This window comes from Madurella fahalii (assembly GCF_045866475.1).
Source record: "Madurella fahalii IFM 68171 DNA, scaffold_1, whole genome shotgun sequence".
NCBI lineage: Eukaryota > Fungi > Ascomycota > Sordariomycetes > Sordariales > Madurella > Madurella fahalii.
In genome coordinates, this window is record NW_027263971.1 from 1,589,567 (window position 1) to 1,613,734 (window position 24,168).

Here is a 24,168-nt window from a genome sequence, read left to right on the forward strand (position 1 = left end):
TGCCAATTGCCTGATAAGGAAGGGAGGAGAGGGGGTAGATCATCCACCGGCATATGCACACTCCAATGCAGCGAGTCCGGTTTCGGATGCTAGCAAGCAGGAGAAAATAGGAGGCAGGGGAATGGGTGAAGGCACAGATGCGCCGGGCGACGTTTCGCAAGGGGAGACCTGCTGTTGGGGACATGACGGTTGACCCTCACCGTGAGGTCGATAGTTCTGTCTGCGGTAGCAACTCTCTCTGTGACCGACCAGTAGGATGCGTTGATCCAAGTCATCACACGGTCCAACAGCTCGCCGTCAGTACATACATGGCCTATCCCAAATGCTGAACAACCGCAGAAGTAAGTTGCCAGGGCTATCGTAAGCCTCCCTTCCCCACGCCGCCGAGCTGACCACACCCACCTTCACCTCTCCCACTCGCCCTCGGCAAAGTACCGTTCCGGCAGGTCGTCTCCAGACAGTGGCCGCTCCACAAGAGCAACCTCTAGCGGCGGGAGGCCCCCATCCGCCACGCCGTTCGTGTCGGGCGAGCCTTCAAGGGGCACGATGCCCAATATAGGCCGGAACTGGTACGTATGCCACCATTTCGCTCTCGGCCCCTCCTCGGCCTCCTGCACGTTGGCTCCCTGGTTCTCTCTCAGACGCTGCAGCTCACCGCCATCAGTATCTTCTTCGTCGTCGTCGTCGGCCCCGCTGCTCCCGCCAGCGTTCTTCTGATCCTCGGTATCCACCATCTCCACATCCTCCCACTTTCCTCCATCGGGCCCCGCCGCAGTTCTAACGCGTTGCGGGGCGAGCGAGTGTTTCTCCATCTTCCCTCCTGCGCCGCTCTCGTGGCCGTCACGCTTCCGCTTCGTCCCCTGTTTCTGTCCGTTCCTGCCCTCGGGCATCTCCTGATCCAAGTCCCGAGAGATGTCCAGCATGGACACAAACGACACGCCGTAGATCCATGCCCTGAGGCCTTGCCATACGACGCCCTTGACCTGGTCCCGCGTGTCCCGAAACTGCTCGGGGAGCTTAAGATACGTATTCCGACGGGACCATTCAGAAAGGACCCCTTGGGAGGGGTTGAAAAGGAGGAGCTGCTTCAGCGTGGTGATGACTAGGAGTTCAAAGTCGCCGTCTCCCCGTCGGGCCTTCGAGAACGATAGCACCGCGGGCGCGGCGCTGAGTTTGGGCAAGAGGGCAGCTTTCGGATTGCGAACCCAACGCTCACCCGCGATACCCGCCGGCCCGTCGTCTGACGAATCGCTGGAGGACCCGCTAGATGCTTCGTCATCCTCGCCACCCGTGCCATTCACCCGCTCGCCGGGGACGCGTAACACCCAAGTGTCGATGTATCCCGCCAAGTCGGCAACGGCGAGCATCCTGCTGTCAGGGGAGAAGGCTATCCGGGTAATGTTCCGGTCGTAGGATCCCAGGCCACCAAGGAGAAGATGCTTGGGAGTTTGGCGTCGGAGTCGGTGCAACTTGTATGGGCGAGAAATCGAGTAAGAGGTACCGGTTGCCGTCTCCCTGTCATGCACCCTGGCAACCATGGTTTTGCTTCCTTCTTCGACCCAGGATATCCATTGCCTATCCGGCGAGATCTGAACATTTGTGGCGGCAGCACCCGCAGCCGCCATGTCCACCTTCTTGATCTGAAGTTGCTCGTCGTGCTGTTTATTCGAAAAGGCGAGTTGGAACACCTTGATGTCGGACCCGGTTGCAGCAGCAAGGAGAGTTCCGTCCTCGCTGATTGCGGCTGATGATATGTGAGAGTCCCCCTTTACTAGGATTTGAGCAAGGAATTTTCGGTTTTTGCGGAGGTTGAGAGCAGCCTCGGGATCATCCAGCAAACGTTGGGCTGGGTTGAGCAGATGCCAAATCCGAATCTCGTTGTCCCACCAACTGAGGACGAAGCGTGCTTTAGGAGCGCTCTGTAGAGGAGGGCTCTGCGGGAGATGTGGCAGCGTTCTGTGATACTCCTTGCCCGCGCCACGAAGAGGGAGAACCACGGGGTTTGCATCAGAGCCTATGAATCTGTTAGTTTCACAATTAGCTATGATGTTAGGCAAAACATACCGCCAGACACCACAACACTCATCCCCTTGCCTTCGAAGGATGCCATTGCCTTGACATCGTGCTGGTGGTATCTACGATGGAATACCTTTGACCAGCGCCCGCCCTGCCCTGCAACGGGCTCATACATGGCCGTCCGTCTATCCATGCCTCCTGAAACTATCTTGGAGCCATCAGCGCTGACAGACAGGCACAAGACGTCTTGTGAATGGCTCTGAATCCGTTGCGCCTGGGTGTATGTCTTGCCGTCCCAGATGCACACTTGGCCCGTCGAGTCGCCCGACACGATGTCTCCGTTGGGGAGACACTTGACCGACCACACTATGATGTTCTTGGAACCCCCCGAGATGTCGGTGCCGAGAGTCATCTGTCTTAGCAAGGTGCCGTTCCGGATATCGTACGCGCAGATGGTGCTGTTGGAGCAGCCGACGACGACCACATTGTGCGACTGGAACGCGATGCTGACAAACTTGGTCTTCTTAGACGGGGTCCTGATGAGCGTCCTCTGGAACTTCAGACCGCCATCCTCGATCGAGTATAACACGAGGTTGCCGTCTACAGTGCCGGCAACCAGCTTCCGGCCGTCAGGCGCAGCGGCGCCCTTGGACGCGAGGGGTTGGACACCGAGACACCATATCTCTCCGTGCTGGCCACTTGCATGCGTCTTTGCCCTGGCCTTCTCGAGGTCCCACTCGGTGATTGTAGTGGTGTAGCCGATGCTGAAGAGGCGCGATTTGCCGTGGATGATCTTGCCGTCGGCCATCTCCTCGTCAGGGTCTGTGACCCACACTAGACCGTCGACGCTTCTGTCCTTGCCGCCAGGAATGACGAGCTCCTGATACCACGCTCCGCTTAGCGGGTTCCAGATCTCGATGTCGCCATTGGCTCTGCCGATAGCCAGCCGGACTTGAATGTACTTCTGGAGGTGCTTCTTGTGCGCCGAGACGGGGGGAAGCGACGAGTGCGTAAACGCGACCGCATTGATGGCTGAGGCTGGGTAACGGACGAATCGGCAGCGGTGGATATCCATGGCTCCGATGTTGTCGGCCCCAGAGTCGCGAGAGGGGTGTCGATCCGGGTTTCGTCGACGGACCGCAGCAGCGCTCTGAACTCTCTTTTCCCTTTCTTTATTTCTTTCTTTTTTTTTTTTTTTTTTCTGCCGCTTCTGAAATTTCCGGGGGGCAAGTCGGTCAGTGATTAAGCTATGGTCTGTGCATCCTGGTTAGTTAGCGGGGTTCCAAGGCTTTGATCTGATCCCCTGCGCATAGCAAGCACGCAAACCAAAGCAGCCACAAATTTAGGGCCCGTTACTAGTTAGTGGCAGTCGTCACTAACTTCGACCCCACCACACCCCGCGCTCGACTGTTTGAAGTTCGCTTGTGTCATCGCCGAGGAATTCCCGACATTGGGAAGCTAGAGAATAGGACCTGGAGGGCGTACATCCTCTTTCTATCTATTCCGAATAGAATCCTTCGTCAACACGGTTACCGTGAACGGACGCAGTGTTGCACCCCTGTGCCCGTCGACCAACCACGTATTGTGCTCAACAACATGCCCTGCCTGTCCCTCCAAGACGTTGATCAACGTAATTACCTCTAGACATACCGGCAGGAATCCCGACCGCTTCGCATTCACGAGCTCGGCAAGCGCATCTCTAGGTTGGAGACGATACCCTGCCTGCCATTCGAACTCTACCCTGATAGGCAATTTAAGTTCTGTCAAATCTCTCTTCGCCCGCGGCCGCCTTCTCGAGCTGTCACGGTGCCAGAACAACAGGGGAAGCAGACGAATTCCCGGCTCTTCTCCTCAGAGAGGCCCTCGCCCAGAACCGTTGCCCGTGGCCTCCCCCTTCTCTCCCAAAGATGGATTTTAACAGCTCATCGCCGTATCCCGAGGGCGTCATTTCGTTCCTGGACACGGATCTCTACAAGCTGACGATGCAATGCGCCGTGCTCAAGTACTACAAGGACGTCCCAGTCACCTATGCCTTCACCAATCGGACGCCCGAGAAGAAGCTCTCTCGCAAGGCCTTCCTTTGGCTCGAGGACCAGGTCAGGAAACTCGGCAATATCTCGCTGTCTGCTGAAGAGCACCAGTATCTAAAGCAGCACTGCTCTTATTTAACAGAAGCCTACCTGGAGTATCTCTCCGAGTTTCGCCTCAGCCCTAGGGACCAGGTCGTCATCAAATTTGTACCCGTAGGTGATGACACCGGCGCCGAGACCGACATCGGGGATCTGGATGTCAAGATTAGCGGCACGTGGGCCGAGACGATCCTCTACGAAATCCCGCTTCTCGCCCTGACTTCTGAGGCCTACTTCAAGTTCATGGAGCCCGACTGGACGTACGATGGACAGGAGGAACTAGCGTTCGAGAAAGGCATGCGCCTGCTCGAGGCTGGTTGTGTCTTCTCGGAATTCGGGACCCGGCGGAGGCGAGACTACCACACCCAGGCATTGGTGTTTAGGGGCCTCACCAAGGCCAGCAAGGAGGCCATGAAGCGCGGCTTCTCGGGGAAGCTCTCCGGAACCAGCAATGTTCATCTGGCCATGCGCTTCAACATCCCCCCCGTCGGGACCGTTGCGCATGAGTGGTTTATGGGTACCGCTGCCATTACTGGCGATTACCGTATTGCCACCGAGGAGGCGCTTTGCCGCTGGGTTGGCTGCTTCGGAGAGGGCGTTCTAGGCATCGCCCTTACCGATACTTTCGGAACACCCGAGTTTCTGAATGCCTTCAGGAAGCCGATCAAGTACCTGGAGGGGCCTGTGCCGGTGGCCAACAGGAAGCCGAGCATTGCAGACTCATTCATCTCGGCCGTTACCTCGGTAGGGCAGAGCCAGAAGTCGAACAAGACGTACGCCGAAGTGTTCACGGGCGTACGGCAGGATTCGGGAGATCCCAAGCGATTTGTCCAGCTCATTCGCAAATTTTACGACGAACAAGGAATCCACGACAAAAAGGTCATTGTCTTCTCCGACTCGCTCAACATCGATCGTTGCCTGGAATACAAGCAAGTATCTGAAGAAGCTGGCTTCCAGCCCACGTTTGGCGTTGGCACTTTCCTCACAAATGACTTTGTGAACAAGACGACCGGCAAAAAGTCGACACCTCTGAACATTGTCATCAAGCTCAGCTCGGCAGCGGGACGCCCCGCGATCAAGATTAGGTGCGCAGCTTCTCACTCTGGCATGGCCCGAGGGCGACTGACTAACATACTTCCGTGGTAGTGACAACATCGGGAAGAACACTGGAGATAAAGCCACAGTCGAGCAGGTCAAGCGCGAGCTGGGATACGTTGAGAAGGAATGGGAGGAAGGGGATGAGACGGCTAGATGGGGTCGAGAAGACGAGACCACCAAATCATGATTTCCTGCGTCGCCGCGATCTATCCGTCCATCCATCAAGGCCACGCAGCATGTTGAACTAGGGAGGCAATTTGATCTGTTGACATCTTACTGGTCATGGCATTTAGGAGGCTATCTGATATTGAGTGACACATGAGATTAGCGTCATGGATAGATTATCTAAAAGCTTCACATACGTCGGGGTCAACCCTTGACAGAAGCAAGTGCCACGATTCTACGAGTACTAGTCGGTTATCCTTCACATGTGTAACCTAGCCATATGGGTATAACGTAATACGTTGTGAGGCATACTATAGCTATGAGTTAGGTAGCTTGTATCCCTAGACAGTGTGCTGGTGGAGGTCACGTGATACATCCTGTGCGTAGGCGACGAATGTCTGGATTCTGGGAGTTCGTGAGAGCCGGATACAAAAATGTACAGCCACAAGCCCATGTTAACATCAGTCTTGCAGACTCTCTTGACTACCTAAAATAGAGGATATATATATACAATTCAATAAGCCAACCCCCAATCAAATGATAAGCACATATAACCTAAGATTGGGCGAGGAAGGTTATGATGATGGAGTAGTATGGAGTAAAGGGTTGTGAATGGTGAATTGGGACCTCATACTTGTCTAGAGTTTACCGCTCACGACAAAAGCCGCTGGACCGTACGTCCCACTGATATTTGGTCGGCAGGTATATCGGTGAAAGACAGTACAGACATTTCCAATCCCTACGAAGCTACTATTTTTATCCAGCAGAATCTAAAACACCGCTGCCCATCTGTCCTCGACTGGCGTAACGCCTAAGATTGGGGGCTGGTTCTCCCAGTTCATCCCTAGCGAATTCAGCAGTGAGTTCATGCAGTTAACGATGAAATTGAACTCAGATGAGTCAGCGTCTTACAACATAGTTTCACTCAACGTATACTCTAGAGTCTCAGTCATGTTGGCTCGCACCATGGGATCTGCTGTACGGCTCTCAGAAGCCGGTTTGAGATCCTCGATCTGGAGGCTAGCGCTCGAGGGCACGCGCGTGGAAAGACGCCGAATTGGCCGTTCTCGGCGGGGTGTACGGCAAGTTGTACTGTCCGCTCATACAGTGCTGCCGCTGGCACCTAGCTGCGAAATCAGCGACGGTTCAGGAGACTCCGTGCGGCTTCGTAACGTATGAAGAGGGCTTGCTCGAGCCGGAAACGGTGTAGAGCATGCTGGTAAATGATTCTAACAGCTCTAGGTCATCGATACCGCTACTCCTAGCCGACCTAAGGGGCAGGATAGGATGTTGAGCTTAGTTAAGTATGGTACTTGGGCCGGAGAACAGTGTAGGCAGTGAGGTCGCTCCCTCCCGAACCGAAACGTTTCGAAGTGACATTGGTAGCAAACTGTCATGGTGTCGCCCGTCAGTAGCAAGATCCATCTAGCCACGCCGGGTCAATGCGAAAGCGCGAGGTGTTGCCCAAGTAGTCCTTGGCTCGCCGTATTCCCTGGGAGCCCGAGTGGCACACGTCATCGGATTCGTTCCTGCCTCGCTTTCCCGGGCGCATGATGGGCACGGCGAACACCACATTCAGCTCGGGATTGATCCTTCAGGTTTGGTAGCTCATAAGGCTTGTCAAATTTTTGCATGTGCTACGTCGTACAGCCAGCATTGAGCAGCGTGTCCCAACTGGCCGGAACGTGGTGAGAATTCCGGGTCGAGTGGAACTGGTATATAGCAGCCAGAGCAGGGACAATCTCGGAGATACAGCCACGAACTTCCTCCAGTTCAACTCCAGGAGAGCTTCAGCAGAAACCACCGGCCGACGGCACTAGCAGACAACACCAACAAACCACCCCAACAAACCACCCCAACAGGCCGTCAGCCCAACCGTGGCACCGATGTAACAATCCTTTAACCTTGAACATTACCTCTAATAGCTCTAGTACACTAGAGGGGTCGGTGTATCCGGCCACACCTCCCTCGTATGAAGAGGTCGGTTGTAGCCAAGCGATGGACCGTGGTCAGCTTATTTCAAGTGAACGAGGCCGGACACCACCATTTGCCTTATCCCCGGGGCGCTAGTATACGATGCGTCACTTTGCGGGACGACAATCTTTGGCACCTGCATACATCAAACCTCTATGCCTGGTAGCGATTAGGTCACAACTTAAAAACGCCGGCTATGGCTCTTACGGCGGCATACATGGCGGATAAAATCCCCAGCTCAGGAAGTGAACGCTAGCCGCCACTGCACAAGGCCCTCACTAAGGCGATATACTCGGCGGCGCCCAGCGCGGTGAGGATGTGCCACCAGCCGTGTAGTTCCAGCGCCCATGCCCACGGGAGACCCAGCTTATGGCGGATCGCCCTCAGTTCCAGACACATTTCTAGGTCTATGTTCCAGATTACAAAAGCTCCGACGAGCAGCGCTGCAGCCTTCCAGAAACGTCGGATGAGCTTGGACTTCTCCAGCTCCGGCCTGGGACCAGCGTAGATGAGATACAAGGTGCGGGGCCAGATGAGGTGCACCATGGCCGTAAACGTGGACAAGTGGACGAGGATGTTGGCGGATCGAATGTAGAGAACGGTCATGCACCCCGTCCCCAGGGCTATGGCTGCGGTGACGATGGCGGCAACGGCTCGTGATTGGCCATGGGTGTACAGCCTCTGCAGGAGGCAGGCAGCGAGAAGGAGCATACTTAGGTCGTCCGAAAATTGCGGCCCTTGGCGGAGCGTGGCGTGGTAGCTTGTTGACGTGACGCCGACAAAGAAAAGGGCTGCAGAGAGGGAGTCATGTTTTCGCGCTCTACCTGGAAACCGGAAGGCCAGGTATGCTAGCGATTGGATCAGTGCTCTTGCACGGAACACCTGCGATAATAGGGGCCCAGTTGATGAGGTCAGCGCGTACAATAGGCCAGACTCGAGAGCGCGTTGATGAACTCGGCAATGTAGATTGTCACGGCGTAATCCTCTTCGCAGAAGCTGGAGATGGGGAGCAAGAGGAACGCGGTCAGCACGAGATCTGCTCCAACCACCCGCATACCCAGGGGTTTAGGACAGTAAGAAACAAGGAATAGGATGCGGGCGGTCGTAGTAGGTATGGTGTAGGGACCCGACGTACTTTGCTGCGCTGGTCGGCGGGCTCCAGAGTCCTTTTCCGGCAAAGGGGTCGCCACCGTAGTGGTGGTTGTGGTGCCCCATGGCTTTCTCGCTCCGGTCCGTGAGGCGTCCAAGCTGACGGTAGAGAGGAAGAAAGTGGTCTGCGTGGGGAGCTGTTACGTGAGGTAGGCGACCTCCAATGTAAGACTTGGAGTGAAGTGAAGCGGGGGTGCGGCTCTCTTCCGCATCAACGTCGCAGGGCACGGCTTTTATGCAACAGCTGCGAACCCTTCGAATTCCCTCGCCAATGGAAGCTACGAAATTGACGTTTGGTCGGATATGCCCATCCCTGCTCTTAGCTCTCGGCCGTCGGAACCCGCGATGCTCCAAGCAGGTGATACTAGAGTGCATGCGCCGCTGGAGTGCGTACGCGATGGCGGCGCCGAGGATCCCGCGGAATGCGTCTGTTGGGCGGGTTGGCCCGGGCCTAATAACTGGGCAAGGATACAGCGATATATTTAAATCACAAGACGCCTCATTCCGCTGACTCATCGGTAGCATCCGATGTTCGACGGGAGATTATCGAAGTCAACATAACGACACCCCTGTACCTCGTCCTCTTTGCCATACCCATGCCGGCCAGGAGCATACTGGGATCTTCTGTGGGAGCACTCTTCAGCCAATAGGTGACCTGGGGGCGGATCGGGTGGGTGAGCCTTCCCATCGCTACGCTAGGTCTGGCCTGGTGTTCTTCCTCAGGTTGCGCCCGCTCGAGGCATCCTTTGCTATCAAGCTCTGCCGCCTCGAATGGACCGGCATTATGCTTTTCATAGCCGGTGCCACGGCTTCCGTTCTGCCTCCGGGGTTGGGCGGGAGTAATGTATCCCTGGGACTCGTGGAGGACGCTGCTCTCTCTGGCCATCGGGCTCATCGTACTCGGCGTCTTCGTCGGTTACGAGTCACGCCCTGCAAATACCGTGCTGCCGCATCGCCTTTTTAAGTCTACAACCGCCGTAGGGTCCTTGTGTGGACCATCTATCTATGGTATGGATGTCTACTACCTACTGCTGTATTTCCCCTTTTTCTTTCGGGTCGTGTTGCCGGAGACTCTGCTATAATCAGCCCTGTCACTTTTGCCACTCAGCATCATTTTTGTTGCATTCAGTTGTTTGTCGGCTGTGTCAGTCGAGTTCTTCCGCCAGTATCGGTGGAATATCTGGCCGAGATGGGTTCTCTATCGGTTGGCCTCGGCTTGCTGTCTCTTCTGGGACCAGATGCGTCCATAACCGTCAAGGTCACTGCTGAGGCCATATACGAGCAATCGGAGAACTAAAGAAGCGCTTCCCGTCTAGCGACGAGATGGCGCCGCACATCCTCGTTGGCGTCGAAGGGAACTCCTTTGCTGTGTGCTCGGATTGGGGGTCCGCGCTCGTCTTCTCGGGCATTATGGGCCTGTCATCTGGGCAGGGATTGGTTGTCATCGATATGTTCCTGAAGGTTCTACTGCTCGTGCTTGTCTGGTCGCTGGTGAATTCCTTCTGGTTCGAGAGGATGTGCAAACGACACCCCAAGCTCCTTGAGTGGCGCAGGTTGACCGAGTATCCCTTAATCTACAGCGGCGACCCGAGCTGGGCCGCGATCCTCGTCTCCCGGTAAGTAGAGCAGTGTAATTCTCTTTACTGCCGCCTTGAGCATCTCTGCAGACTTTGCTACCATGACGGCGTTCGGTTGGAATGGTTCTGACGAGTCCAACATCACTGCGTCGGGGCCTTGAACCCGGCCGCCACCATCCGCGCCTTCCAGCGCGTCGGGCAGACATAGGCTCGTTGGCACGCCCACCGGGCTCATCATACCATTAACCGGACAGAGTGCCAAAGATGTAACTGACCCACTTGGACGACAGCTGGATTTCATGCAGCAGTAGCCGCCCCTCGGCCGCGAGCAGCTAGCGCGTAGCGCAGACTGTCTGTAAGGCTCGTGGTGACATGGATGACGTTTGTTGCAATGACAAGATCGTACTGCTGACCTTCAAAGCCCTGGTCGTGGTGGTTCTTGCTGCTGTCTATTGCGGTGTACTTGATGCTGGCGAGGCCTTGAACCGCTCCTCGGCCGCTAGGAAGGAGCCCGAGGAGATGCCGGTGAAGGCGTATTTTGAGTAGAGAACCTGAGCCGACAATAGGATCAGGCCCTTGATCAGGCAGGCACTCAAGGCGCCCGTTCTCGCACCGATCTCGAGGATGTAGGGATTCAGCTTGCTATGCGCGAGGTGACGGATGAAGCGCGGGCGGTCGCATTGCCGGTGAAGCTGTAGATGCCCGCGATGGTCTCGTCCGCCAGCAGGATCTCGGGCGCGTCTGACGCGTCTGTGAACACGCCTGTGACGCTGGTCATGACATTGTATATGTCGACGGTAGCATGGGACGCCAGTGTGCCTGAGAGCTGCCTCACGAGCGCGACAGCGCGGTCGAAGATGGCCGTGTCGTCCATAGGGAGCTCGCTTGTCATATTCGACAACTGGGCAGGTGCCAGTGTTGTCTATCAAAACGCCCATCGCCAGAGTTGGGGCTTGAGGCGAGTTCATTTTGCTCGTTCTAAGTACAGACAGACAGACAAGGCGCTGGCTAACCAACCTCATTGGTAGATAACTTTCAAATATACTTTACCGGGTGGGATGCGTGGATGAACTAGCCAGGTACAGGTGCTGAAGAGTGCCGACGCCGAACGCACACTAACGCTCGAGATTGGCAAGCGCGCATTCAGCTTCTTGCTGTGACCTGAGGACAGCCTGGAGGCGTCGACGGCCGCACCACTGTGCCATCTCGGCATAAGCTCGCTCGTGGTCATCGAGATGCGCACCTGGAGGCGTCAGGCGCTGGGCTTCGGCATTACCGTGCTCCGAGATGCTGGGATTGGGCTCTCTGGCTGCGCTCGGCAAGCATGCTGTCGAGGGTCTGCGTAGGGTTGCAGAGGAGAATCGGGTGCAGCGAACCCATGAGTTTCGCTCATCTTTGACAAGTATTTGGTCTGTTGGCGTTTTGAGTCTTAGGCTTGCTTACTCCGAGATTTGTTGCTGGTGCTAGACCTGACATGACATGAGCTGGTTGCCAAAAACACGGACCAACGGACACAATGATGCCGTAGATAAGACAGTTCTACATGTACTTGTCCACAGGTTGCCTAGATGGCCCATTATACAGACGCCTTCGTTGATCACCGCCAAAGTACCGTGCATCTTGTCCTCACACGTATCACCCACCCCTCTTGCTGCATCTCTCGCCGACGCCACCTTCAGGCAATTAATATTCTCCCCTTGTTCGGATCTCGCTTTTGTACGTAAACAAACACGGAACGGTACTTGTATATGGGTCATCGCTTATGACGGGCCGAGTAACTCGAGCATTTGTCGCTCAGGCTGGGAAATGACAACCAACAGGCCAACACCGGAACACGGCCATGGTCGGAACGGCTCTTACCCCTGCTCTAGTCGCACGACATGCGGTTCTTGTAGCCAAATCCGGCAATTCGTAGGCGAAGTCGATATGCGAGATGTGAAATGGCCCCCAACCCGACCGGGTCCCTCGCGTCCATCGCATCCTGACATCCAATGCTTGTGACGGTTGTTGGTGACAGAGATACCCCGGTTGTCATTTTTTTTGCATTCCGCCATCAAATTGACAACAGAATGCCTCCTTTCTTTGATTTGCTTTGCTTTTTGAAGGCCGGTTCCTGTTACGGAAAACGGGAATATCCGGGCGGATAGATGATGTTGGTGGCAAGAAGGTTCCAACACGTTGGTAAACCCCTGCAGGTTTCCGCACCGGGAGAAGCAAACCAGGACGGCACACATACCAACACTCACATGCGGTTACCAACCCACCGGTTCGTCAATCTATAACGGAAATTTGTGCGGGTAGCCGGTTGGTTGTAGACCGCCTGCCGTGCTTCGGGGCGTCGGACTCCCCCCATGCCGGGCAAGGAATATGGAAATTGCACGGCGTGATCGGTTTATACCAAGGCAACACAGCTAACACAGCTTGCGTTTTTCACTAACTGGTAATATCTCAAGGTTGGCGGCATGGTTTTCCTGAGGTGAACACGTGTGCATCCGTCTGGAGCAGGTGACGGGAGACACCGAGCCGAAGTTGGTTGGCTCACCGTGCTAGTGGCTGGGTGTCGGTAACGAGCAGAAAAGAGCAAATGATGACCCCTGAAAACAGATGGCTGCCGCCGCCCCAGTGATGCTCATGAAGCAGCGACGTCGGGTTGGGGCTCCGTCCGTCGAAAACCGGTGTGATGCCTGTACTGGGCTGTGCCCTCGCAGTAGGATAGATGAAATGCCCCGGACGAGTAGGCAGGGGTCAGCTCAATTTCACAACGCATAATACCTCGGGCTAGCGAGCTCTTTAGTTGATGTAGCACAAAAAGGCGGTCAACCCCGACGGTGTGTAACTCTCAAGACGCAAGTCCAAGGGAAACCGAGTAGTTCGGGGAGGTTGTCGGCCTGCGTGCCGCCAAAACAAACAGACAGAATTTGGTCGAGCTCGGTCATAGCTCCTTGGCGATCCACACTTTAGCTATGCCAGTCTCGGAGGCCGATTTATGATGGGATGTTCCCCTAAGGATCGACGGTGTTGGTTGCACTCACACTTACAAGATCCCTTCTCCGCAGGCGGGGAGGCCTTAATGTCGATTGGATCAATCCCATTGGCGCCATCATTTGTTATTGCCTAGTCATGCTTGTTGTATGCTAGCCTCGCCTTACTAGGACCAAGCTGGTGAATGTCATCTCGGAGTTCTACGCGGAGCGCCAGATGGGCCGGCCGAGTCCGGCATTGTTACAAACCACTCAGTTAAAAGCGGGGCGTACCAGACTGCCGGGACCGCTTAGCGAATGGCAGCTCCAGAACACTTTGATGGGGTCAAGGATGTCGTGCTTGGCGGCGGAGAGGATGTTGGTGGGTGGAGGCCAGAAGCCCAGGATGCGCGTTTTTCGTCATCTCTGCTGCTGTATGTACAAAGCCTCGGCACTCCAGGCGAGATCCCCCACTTAGGCAGTAGAAGGAAGTTCAAGTGGTTTTTAGAGACGCCATACCTGGCTGCTGGCCACATGACCAGTCCAATACCTACGTATACATTACGGTTTTGTTGCGGGCCTTGGTCGAAGCGCCTCTTGGCGGGGGCCCTCGGTCTTCGGTGCGTTGGCACTAACGTTGAGCGAAAAAGCGGGTCCCTTTCCTGGTGGTACAAGGAACCGGGATGGCAAGCCATCACCCTCCGTTTGAAGCCACAAAAGCCAAGACCCAACGCAGCCTTGGGGTTGCATGCATGTGTTGTGCGAGTAAGACAATGGACAGATTTCCGCTTGACCAACAAATCATCACATAGCGCTACGACGCAGCCGGCACTCTGGTAAGCATGCACTTGCAAAATACTGGCTTCCTGCCCGGAGACGAGGGCCGCACCTTCCAGAAGCGGCTTGGATAGGTCCACTTCTCCGCTGCGGCGGGAAGCTGACCAGGCCGACGGCAGCTGAAACGGAAATGAAATGGACGCGGGGACTTGCGGCGGTCGTCCGAGTCGGCCGTCGAGACTTCGGCTTCCACTGAGGTGCTTTGATTCCCGCCGCATTCCACAATACCGCAAACGGCCGTGAGACATGGCACTCTTTGTCAGCATGGCGAGCTGCACGTCTCAGTTTCTATTGGAAGCTCTCCGCGAGAGTTGTGTTACCGCTGATTGGATGTAGACTAGCTCCTTGACCCGACGGCTCGGAGCCGACTTGCCCAACTTTATCTAGCTGCTAGAATTCTTGTCGCCAGACCAGCGCATGTCTCTGTATGCGGAATAGAATGAAAGCCCTTGACGCCTGGGCAAAATTTGCTGACCCCCGGAGACACGGCCGAGGCTCCCCGCCCGGGCGTTTCCCCTCCAACCCACCTGGATCTAGTGATGGACCGTTTGAAATGGTAGGGGAAGGGGTGACCCGTTACCCATGATAGCGTGGACTATTCTCCCAAATATTGCTGGTCCTCGAGTCACTACGGCAGCCTACCGCGGTGTGGTTGATGCATTCCGCGCCCATTCATGGCGCTCCGCTCGGCGGTTCACCAGACCAAGGTGTTAGGCTAAATCACGCACAGGCACACAAGTTGTACTTCCTGGTGCCTAATGTACCTTTGTGCCTTATCCTTAAGGGTTCTTTGGCTGGGTAAATAGTTGACTGTGTGATTTGGACGACTCCGAAATCATCTTGTGATATGCTCTGCGGTGCTAATTGGCAAGCATGAGCCCTCTACACCGTGTGACTAACTTTGCGTAACATTTGGCCTAGTTTCTCTCAATTAAGCGCTATCTTTCGATCCGCCCTACCGTAACCAGTGGATTCTGACAAGCCGAGCATTCAACCCAGTGCTACGCAACAATTCGTCAGACGCTGTACGGCTGTGCTGGCAGGCGAGGGATCAGCATGGCCCTTTGAAACGACGTTTCATGCAGTGAGCATTGTTGCCGGCGCTTTGCCGGGAATTGCGCGTCCGCTAGGGCTACCTCGAGAGGACAATGGGCGGCAATACCCCAAATTATTGGTTGGCGTCTGAGCCCCGGGCACGGGAGCAGGGAAGCGGGAGCGGGAACTACCTAACCTATGACGGGAAAAGCCTGTGATGGACCCGTCATTAACAACGAAACCGGACCATTGGGACGGAACTAAGTCCTCCCAAAAAAATAAAAAAATAAAATAAAATAAAATAAAATGAAATGTGATTAAAGGAAAGGTTAGCAAAACGGCCCGCATTTCGAACTGCACTTCCTATTGCTGCGACTCGTCGGACGCAGCTCCGACCGGTCACGTCCAAGCTTCCCATCTTTTCTTCTTCCCACGGCAGCCACCGTAGGCTAGCCGAGTCCCGCGGAACCCTGTTCCCTGGACTTCACACGACCGCTGAGAAGCCGACCACAAAGGGTGTAAATGGCTTGTTGCTAAATTACCGGCGCAGTCCTCAAAGCCCGTATAAGAGAAGAAAGGAGGAAAAGGGACGATAGAAGGGGAGCGGTGACAGGGCTGGGAAATTTCAGATGTACAGTACAGTACCATAGTTTGATTTGGCCAGAGGCATGTTAGTGTACCGTCCGTTCAAGCAGGGTGATTTTCCTTCTTTGCCGGGGTACGTCCTGCCCGTCAACGAACGAGCCCCCCCCGGTCCTGCATCATTGCGACGTCGCGGATTTTAAGGCGCCCTGCCCCTTCCTTTCCCCAATCCACAGTAGGTAGGCGGTTGGCCCATGAGCAGCGGCGCACCCGCATCGACCGCAATCTCAACTGCAGCCGCGCCGCTTATCATATAACAGCGCGGAAGCCGGCCACCTTTCCCCAGCAAACGTCGAATGCCCGGTTCTGAACCTACCTGGCCAATTCTCCATCATAGGTAAGCAACATCCTCCTAGATCCTGTTTTTTTCCTGCCCTCTACTTTCCTGCGATACGTCCAGCGAGTTGATGGCATTTCTCAAGCGGCGTTTAGCATTGCGTCCTCGTCAGTGCCGAATTTTCTGATCCTTCCTCTCTCGTTCACTGTCTCTCTCTCCCTCCCTCCCCAAACCCCAACCCCAACCCCCCCGGCCCACCACATTCTCTCTCTCTTATGTAGAATGCTTGGTCTTCGCTAGTTATCATCCTCTGTGGCGGTTCCAACCTACCCCTCGCTGTTGCATTCTACAGTGAGCATCGCAACTTCATCGTGTCTCGATCCATCGCTCTGGCGTTGTGATGCTTGCGCTGCCTGCTGGGGACCGCAATCTCTAATCTCAACGACGACCTAACATCGCACCTTTCACAGTTCCGGCCTTTTTCACACCAGGCCGAGCCGCCACGGCCTCTACCCATGAACTCTTCTCCCGCCTTCGACTTACCAGGACTGCGTCCAGCGCGACGGCTGTGAGACGGGAGAATCAACCGGCTGCCCTCCGGTCCGTAAGCGATGGAGCCCCAGCCCTTCAGAAACCACAAGTAAGCCTGCTCCTGCTCCCGTCCCCGCCCACGCCTCGGACCGCAAAAAGTGGACTGACAGAGGACTGACTAATGACCGCACTTAGTGGCCCCGTACCTGCACCACAAACCCGCACTTATCAAGAGGTGTACATAGAGAACGGTCGGTGGTACGGCACATACCGAAAGGGAAAGTATATGTTTCCCATCGATGAAGTAGGTCCATTTGCCCTGGCCCTGGCCCGGTTGCTGTGCCTCTACGCGCCTGTGACGCGTCTGTATCCATGACGCTGACCCGTTGGCGAAGACGGAGCTTGAGCGACTTGATGTATTCCACAAAATCTTCCAGGTTGCTCGCAAGGATGTTCTTCATAGCGCTCCTCTCCACAGTCAAGAACCGCGGATCCTAGATCTAGGCTGTGGCACGGGGATCTGGGGGATTGAAATGGCAGAGTGAGTTCTCGCGTGTGATTCTTGGAGCCTTGGTTCCTGAACTCACGACTTATTGAACAGCAAATATCCCCACGGGACTCATGTGGGCGTGGACTTGAATTACATCCAACCCGAGTAGTAAGTCGCAATCTCCTTTCTCTCGCTGATGCTCTTTCTGACTTGCCGCAGCATCCCCATGAATATCCGCTTTCTGCAACAAGACATCGAAGTGACGTGGCAAGATCTCGAACCGAACTCCTGGGACCTCATCCATATGCGTACATTGAACGGCAGTATTGCTAACTGGCCCAAAGTGTATGCCGAGGTCTACAGGTGAGTTTCTCCGACGGCCGAGGGCGCGAGCAGGGCTGACAGCTCCAAGGCATCTCAAACCCTACTATGGCCACATTGAGCAGGTCGAGATTGACTGGAACCCTCGCTGCGATGACGGCACCATGCCAAGGGATGCTTATGTCGTGCAGTGGGCCAACGAACTCATGGACGTCATGGACGGCTTCGGCCGACCGCTACGTATGGACAGCAACCTTACCAAGCAGCGGCTGACAGATGCCGGGTTTGTCGACATCAAGGAGGAAGTCATCAGGCTAGCTCTCAACGGATGGCCTGCAGACCCGCACGGCAGAGAGGTTGGTAGATGGTTCAACCTCGGGTTGCGTCAATCCTACCAGCCGCTCAGCTTAGCGCCTTTGGCTCGCGGTCACAACAGGACGCCGGCCCAAATCCACGAACTCACCGAAAAGGTCGGGGCGGAGATCTACAGTCTGAGCCTGCATGCATACTGCACACTGTAAGTCGCTGCAAAGTTGCTGCTCACGGGATGTGGCTGTGTGGGGTACACGTCGCTAACTGGCTGCAGGCATATTTTCACGGCCAGAAAGCCACGGTGAGTACAGCTTATTTATTTGCTGTCACCACCTGCCTTGCAGATCTCTGGCACAACATAATCCTGCCGATGGTTTAGACAACCAGCCCTTTGCCCAGGTCGGCTTTACAGTACATAACCAGATCCGGCTCATCGCCAGGGTCGGTTGTGGGCGAAAAATTGGATTTCCCTTTCCTAGAGAATTTACCGTTCGCTGGCGTGTTGACACTCGGCCCTCCAACAATAGGGTTGACGACCCTGTGGTTCACTCCGCAACCAACTCGACTACTTCCTCCCAGGCCCCTCTGCCAAGGGCTCGGCCGCGTCAGGCCTGAAGGAGATCCATAACCGCGCAACGTCGGGGCATAGAAGTCATTCAACCCCCGGGCCCTCCCTCGTCGCTTACGCCTGGGCTCGACGTAACACCCAGAGCAAGCAGCGCGTTCCAACGCTATGGGGATTACGCCAGCCCGGCATCTTCCATCACCGCAAGCGTTCTAGCAGTGTTAAGCCTAACCGCTTTCGCTCTGATTGCCCCAGGTTCGGACTTGGAGTCAGGCAGAGCGCTCGGGCGGCAAGCTCCTCGGTCCAGCCGCAAAAGTGATGCGAGCGGTATCAAGCCTGCCAGACTTGATGCTGCCAGATACTGCGATTCGCGCATTATCGAGCAACATCCGCGCCCGGACACCCGCTGCAGCTGGCAGTCACCAATTAGAAGCGGCTCGAATCTTACATCCCAAAATCGCACCGTTACGGATCCGTTTTGGGGGCCAAGGCGGACTTGGGGAGGAGTTAGCCGACCAAGAGAGTTATCTTGTACACGTCAATGTTGCCGTCTAATCGGCGGCCAACTGTACAGGAGGGGCTAATCTCTCAACCGCGACCGTGATTCGAGTGCATGCGGGATCCATAAATGCCCAACGGCCAGGGGAGAATGATGTGACTCGGCAGTTCGTGTGGGGATTTACGGGGGTTGGTTGGATCTCAAGATGCATGCTTGCCTGCCTCGCGTCCGGAACGTCTATCCGCTCTGTGCTTCTGGGCAACCGGGCTAGTGGATCCTGGGGGCACACGGTTCAAACCGACAACCGTGGTTCTCTCTCAACCGATTCTTACTGTCTTGTATGTGTATATATATATATATATATATATGGTCCAAAACCGCCCACTGGTCTCGGCGGTTAGCCAGCACGCCTGTCGCGGCTTAGATCCTGATTAATGACAAGGCCATGGTCAACCGCCGGCAAAATCTGTACCAGTGCTCCACCCCTTTCCCGGCCGGAGTGTCGTGTTGTTTTACTCTTCAGTACCGCAACATCCAGTCCACTATCTGTCTTGCATAACAAACCTCCGCACTGGATGGCCGGCCGAGTCACGCGCTCCTTGATTGCCCAATAGTGTAGGATCCGACCGTATGGCTCGCCTCCTGCACCTGGCTTAAAGAGTGCGTTGTCAAGCGCGTGAAGGCAGATGACGGACGGGATAAGTTATGATGACAGGGTACGTGACGTATGAGCCAAACGGTGGAATCTCGGCAGGATAGGCCAGGTCTTCTGAATGGTGTCTCGTACTACCGTAGCGGCCTGCAGTGGTGGGAGGTGCGGCAGTGGCACACATCTATCCTCGCATATAGAGAGAAGTATAGAAGTAATGAGTACATTGCCCAGCTACCCTTGGCGCCCAACATGCTTTAGCACCCTTTTTGACGCTAAGGGTGAATTCCTGGATTTCTGTCATAAGCCAGGGGCACTGTGTTGACGTGCTGAAAGGGGGTTGGAAGGGGAACCCGGAGCGAGAATCTGGTTTCTTTAGACCGCTCGAATTATTCTATCTTGCTTGTCTGCCCTATATATTCCCTTTCCTGCCAAGTATAGCTTAAGAAATAGTAGTGCTTTAGCATACGGGTAAAAAGACCGACACGAAAGGCGATCAGACAAGATCGCTGCAACCTCTCTCTCCTGAGTAACAAGTTTACACTTACCTCCCCCCCCTACCCCCCGTTACCCCCCTCCCGGCCCGAAAAAGAGCGAACGCTATTGGGTAAAGGGCCTCAGATAGAGAGATCACGGGGAGCCAGATCTGCATGGCGGCACCTTGAAGGCGAGCAAGGCGGACCAGTGGCCGCTTGACTGATCCACGCTACCAACTCCAGGCCCTCCTGCAGCGGTGACAAACACGCTGTGGTGGTCCCTAAAAAGGGTAAGGTGAGATCTGCACCCACGCACCAACTGCATCTGCATCTCCCCCAACCTTCAATACGACGCAAGATGGGATGGGGGAGGAAGGGGGGGGGGTTGAACAAAGAGGGGGGGGGCGTCCCGAACCTTCACTTTGCCTGCAAATGAAGGGCCAGAGCGGGGGGGGGGGGGAGAGAATACGAATTGTATGACTCGGCCATGGGCTCTGATCCGCGTCCAAACGGAGGGAGAAGGATACTTTGTAACGGAGATCGGCCAGCCAAGTTTCTAACCTGGACCTGGCCCAGCTCCTTACTACAACCCGTCCCGAAGCTGTCCACGTACCTCTATGCCTTTCCCAACCTAGCTCGTTACCTTACCAGCTGGCGTATCAGCTACGTGGAGGAAGATATTCCAAGGGCGTCCCGATGCACTATGAGAAGCGGTCCAGGCTAGACCGCATGTATACCGGATAATCCCGTGTCATATTTACTCAAAGAACGGTTGAGAAGCAGGGCAAAAACTAGGAGAGCGGTTGGTGGCGTTCCAAGACAGCAGCAACAGAACAGAATGTGATGGCAGTCGTGATTGGCAAAATTGGTATTCGGGTAATTTGCTTTGATTGGTCTTCATGCAATAGATTGTAGTGGTACAAGACGACAGACAAATGAAAAACAGAAGCTCTCTTGACTGCCGCTGCGAGGAGAAAATATACAAGGGAGAGGGAGGGAGGAAAAAAAGGCGGTACCTTGAATCTTTTGGTGTGCTCCCCCATTTGCTTCCCTTACCTAGCCGAGCCAAAAAAAAAAAAAAAAAAATAGAAGCCCAACCCCCACCCGCTGTGACGAGATATGGTGGGGTGCGCCTCGGCTGCCTTAGTTTAGGACTCGGCCAGATGCTTCTCGTCGTAGAGCGAGGTGTAGTGGTGCCGGAGGGCCGGCGATTCCATTACGAGTGGCAGTCCCCGATACGCCATCATTGTCTATCCCCGCGAAAAAACAAGATTCCCTCTCCGCTTTCCCTCTCTTCCCGTCTCCGGTTACTAGCCGCCGAAGAGCGATTGCCTGGCCGTATGCATGGAAGCGAGCTCCCCTCTCATTCGACGCCCTTCCCCATCTGATAACCCGCTCAGTGGTGAGCATGCGTCTCCCCGTGGTAACCAATAAGCTTGAACCTGCCAATCATCTCGCCCACGGTGAAGAAGCCCAAGCACTCGGCCAGGAGAACGCCGCCAGCCACGACTTGTGTCCTCGAGAGGTTCCGCACTTGCTGGGGATTGACCGACTTGAAGATGTTTTGAGCGAAGGCGCCGGGGTTCTGCATTTGCTTCCATAGATTTTGGAAGTAGGTCTGGAAGGTCGATACGGGACTGTGCATCCAAGAACAAGGTCAAACATGTCAGCAAAAACGTTCCAGGATCAGCAACAAACGGTAGCCACCCCGGATGAGGGGTGGGAGGGGTGGTTGGTACTTACGGCGGGGCCATGTTTTGGCCCTTGAAGACTAGCTTCGCCAGCTCAGCGCCGACCTTGGAGTAGTAGACGACGTAAGGAGCCTTGCCTGCACAGGAAAAAGGAAAGAATGGTTAGCCATTGAGAGGGCCCCACGGTACAGAAGCAACGATAGAAAGAGCATATTGTGGTCTTGCTCTGCTCTGGAAGGCAGCGGCATGCGCGACGATCCCATAGCGCGCAACAATGAGGGGGGAGAAAGGGATGGGAAGGGGTTGCGTGTCCCATACTTTCGGCGAAAGCAATCAGACGCCCTGTCCGGCCACCCACGCGGCCCAGAGCACCCGACACACCCTTGGCAGCGTTGACAATAGCAGGGCCGGCGGCCGACGTGACGCGCGACAGACCCTGCTGAGCCTTGCTGGCGTATTCGGACGCGGTTGACGAGGCCTGCGAGGCGGTCTGCTTGGCGGCATCGGCGGCCTTGTTTGTTGTGCTGGTCGACTCGAAGCGGACCATGCGGCGGCCCATTGAGAGGCCCGATCGCCTCATGACAAGCGAGAAGGACATGTTGTTTTTTGGGCGATTATTAATATGATGGTAGCGAATGCGAGGCCGGCGGGCGGAGCGGAGGAGGGATGGGGTGGTGGCCGAGGAGCAATTGGGATGCGGCCGTGTGGAAGCTGGCTTCGGCGAGGTGACGATATCGCGCAACTTGGACGAGATGGGGCTCGGAGATCGAGAAAATTTGGGAGCTCGGAAGTTCTCGAAAGTCGTTGGCTATTGCCAGCGTCTCGGCAAGCCGGTGGCTAGCCAGCCAATCAGAAGGCCAATTGGGCTGCTGGCCAAGAGCTCAGTCAAGCTGCGCTTGGACGTTCTTCTGGAACCTCGTCACACTCGTCCAGTCTCTCTCTCTCTCTCTCTCTCTCTCTCTCTCTCTCACATCATCTTCCCCGGAACATAGAATGAATGGCTTCCTGCATGTTGTTCGACATGGTCCAACATCTTCAATAATATAAACGAACGGGTGCTCGCGCAGACAGAGTTGGGCCGACCTCATCCCACGATGTCAAGGCTACTTCAGAACCTCGGAGCGCTCTCGACGAGAGGAACGCGAACCTGGACACGTCTCGAGCAAATCGCGATTCAACGGCATCTACATTACACAATCGAACGCTATCGCACAAAAATGCTGAACCTCTACGGCCTGCGACCGGAAATGCAAAACACCAAACACAGACAGACATCTAATTCTCAGTCCAAACTCTGAATCTGCACCTTGATGGCGCCCGTCCTCGGGTCCGACGCCGTGGCGAAGGCCTGCAGTGCGTCCTCCAGCCCGAACCGGTGCGTGACGAGCTTGGACAGGTCGACGACGCCGTTCTGGATTAGACGGATAGCCCGGGGCCAGGTGTTGCTGTACCGATACTGGAACTGCAGGTCCACCTCGCGGACGCTGGCGCGCATGAAGGGGATCTGAATCTCGTTCTTGCCCACGCCAATGACGAATACTCTCCCGCCAAACTTGACCGCCCAGATGGCGGCCGCGATGCTGCTCTCGACTCCGGTGCACTCGAGCGCCACCGCGGGCTCGACGCCGCCAAAGGCCGACACGATGGCCTTGGCCGAGTCCTCTACAGACATGCGCTCGACCTTGTGCGTGATGACCTCAGGGCAGATCTCCTTGGCGAACTTGAGCCGGCCCTCGTCGATATCGGTGATGACCAGCGGGCATGCGCCGGCCGCCTTGCAGCAGAGCATCGTGATCAGGCCGATGGGCCCCGCTCCGCAGATGAGGACGGGATCGCCCAGCCGGACCTCGGCCCTCTGCAGCCCCGCGAGCGCCACCGAGAGGGGCTCGAGCATGGCGCCGTCTTCATACGACATGTCTCCTATCTTGTGGCACCAAACGGCCGGGTGGTTGACATATCGCCGCAGCAGGCCCGCGACGGGAGGCGTCGACAAGAAGTCGACAGCCTCGCACCCGTTGTACCGGCCGGTCAGGCACGGCTCGCAGGCATTGCAGATCACCTGCGGCTCGATGGCGACGCGGTCCCCCACCTTGAGATTCGTTACGCTCGGGTGCGCCGCGATCACCTCGCCGGCAGACTCGTGGCCGAGGACATGATCACCACCGACAATCATGGGACCGATGCAGCCGTGCTTCCAGAAGTGGACGTCCGACCTGGGAGAGGAGGGTAAAAGCGTGAGTCGTTAAGCGTACGATAAGGGGGAGTGGAAAGCATCAAAAAGTTCGAGAAGGGGTCGTTACCCGCAGATACCCGTGCTCCTGATAGCGACGGTGACTTGCCCCTCCTTCAGTTCCTCACCCCCTTGGACGCTCTCTAGCGTCGGCGTCGCGTCGCTGATCCATAGGTCATGTTTCGGGTTTGTGAAGACGCCGATGTTGGGCTTGGACGCTTTTATTGTGCCGTTCATCTTGGAGGTGCCGTTCATCTTGGAGGGGCCGCCACAAGCGAGGAACCTTTGGATGAGGTGCCTAATATGTTTGCCGAATTTCACGGAGCGCGGGAACAAGGGCGGGGTAGCGGGGGAGGCCGCGTCTTATACACGTGCCTCTCCGTAGTCCAACAAGCCGAGACGCTGCCGATTCCGCATGGATACGCAGGGTTCACAAGACGGGGTCCCAGCAGCCAGTGGCTCCTAGGCTCAAGGGGACAGCAAAGTGTTTTTGTACGCGGCCGGGCCCGCCTGATGATGCGAGGCCGTACCAGATGCGGCACTTG

The 24,168-nt window shown here is 55.9% G+C and overlaps 8 protein-coding genes across 8 annotated transcripts; 3 read left to right on the forward strand and 5 right to left on the reverse strand.

Moving 5' to 3' along the window:
- Positions 1-404: 404 nt before the first annotated feature.
- Positions 405-3,091, reverse strand: UTP4 (U3 small nucleolar RNA-associated protein; the record flags this gene model as incomplete). Its single annotated transcript, XM_071055905.1, has 2 exons — positions 405-2,014; positions 2,065-3,091. The coding sequence occupies 2 exons, from the start codon at positions 3,089-3,091 to the stop codon at positions 405-407; spliced, it is 2,637 nt and encodes an 878-aa protein (XP_070912006.1).
- An 832-nt stretch (positions 3,092-3,923) lies between these two features.
- NPT1 (nicotinate phosphoribosyltransferase) lies at positions 3,924-5,430 on the forward strand (the record flags this gene model as incomplete). The annotated part of the gene is made up of 2 exons (XM_071055906.1): positions 3,924-5,230; positions 5,292-5,430. 2 exons carry the CDS (start codon positions 3,924-3,926, stop codon positions 5,428-5,430), a joined length of 1,446 nt encoding a protein of 481 aa, XP_070912007.1.
- A 2,204-nt stretch (positions 5,431-7,634) lies between these two features.
- MFIFM68171_00485 (Alkaline ceramidase 3) lies at positions 7,635-8,597 on the reverse strand (the record flags this gene model as incomplete). The annotated part of the gene is made up of 3 exons (XM_071055907.1): positions 7,635-8,230; positions 8,305-8,378; positions 8,518-8,597. 3 exons carry the CDS (start codon positions 8,595-8,597, stop codon positions 7,635-7,637), a joined length of 750 nt encoding a protein of 249 aa, XP_070912008.1.
- Positions 8,598-9,854: 1,257 nt separating this feature from the next.
- Positions 9,855-10,151, forward strand: MFIFM68171_00486 (uncharacterized protein; the record flags this gene model as incomplete). Its single annotated transcript, XM_071055908.1, has 1 exon — positions 9,855-10,151. One exon carries the CDS (start codon positions 9,855-9,857, stop codon positions 10,149-10,151), a length of 297 nt encoding a protein of 98 aa, XP_070912009.1.
- A 591-nt stretch (positions 10,152-10,742) lies between these two features.
- Positions 10,743-11,000, reverse strand: MFIFM68171_00487 (uncharacterized protein; the record flags this gene model as incomplete). The annotated part of the gene is made up of 1 exon (XM_071055909.1): positions 10,743-11,000. The coding sequence occupies one exon, from the start codon at positions 10,998-11,000 to the stop codon at positions 10,743-10,745; it is 258 nt and encodes an 85-aa protein (XP_070912010.1).
- A 5,571-nt stretch (positions 11,001-16,571) lies between these two features.
- MFIFM68171_00488 (S-adenosyl-L-methionine-dependent methyltransferase) lies at positions 16,572-18,128 on the forward strand (the record flags this gene model as incomplete). The annotated part of the gene is made up of 7 exons (XM_071055910.1): positions 16,572-16,694; positions 16,786-16,931; positions 16,992-17,048; positions 17,100-17,243; positions 17,293-17,718; positions 17,788-17,814; positions 18,041-18,128. 7 exons carry the CDS (start codon positions 16,572-16,574, stop codon positions 18,126-18,128), a joined length of 1,011 nt encoding a protein of 336 aa, XP_070912011.1.
- Positions 18,129-21,098: 2,970 nt separating this feature from the next.
- On the reverse strand, positions 21,099-21,991 carry ATP20 (ATP synthase subunit G atp20; the record flags this gene model as incomplete). Its single annotated transcript, XM_071055911.1, has 3 exons — positions 21,099-21,339; positions 21,446-21,530; positions 21,712-21,991. The coding sequence occupies 3 exons, from the start codon at positions 21,989-21,991 to the stop codon at positions 21,099-21,101; spliced, it is 606 nt and encodes a 201-aa protein (XP_070912012.1).
- Positions 21,992-22,675: 684 nt separating this feature from the next.
- lad1 (L-arabinitol 4-dehydrogenase) lies at positions 22,676-23,878 on the reverse strand (the record flags this gene model as incomplete). Its single annotated transcript, XM_071055912.1, has 2 exons — positions 22,676-23,606; positions 23,694-23,878. 2 exons carry the CDS (start codon positions 23,876-23,878, stop codon positions 22,676-22,678), a joined length of 1,116 nt encoding a protein of 371 aa, XP_070912013.1.
- Positions 23,879-24,168: the final 290 nt, after the last annotated feature.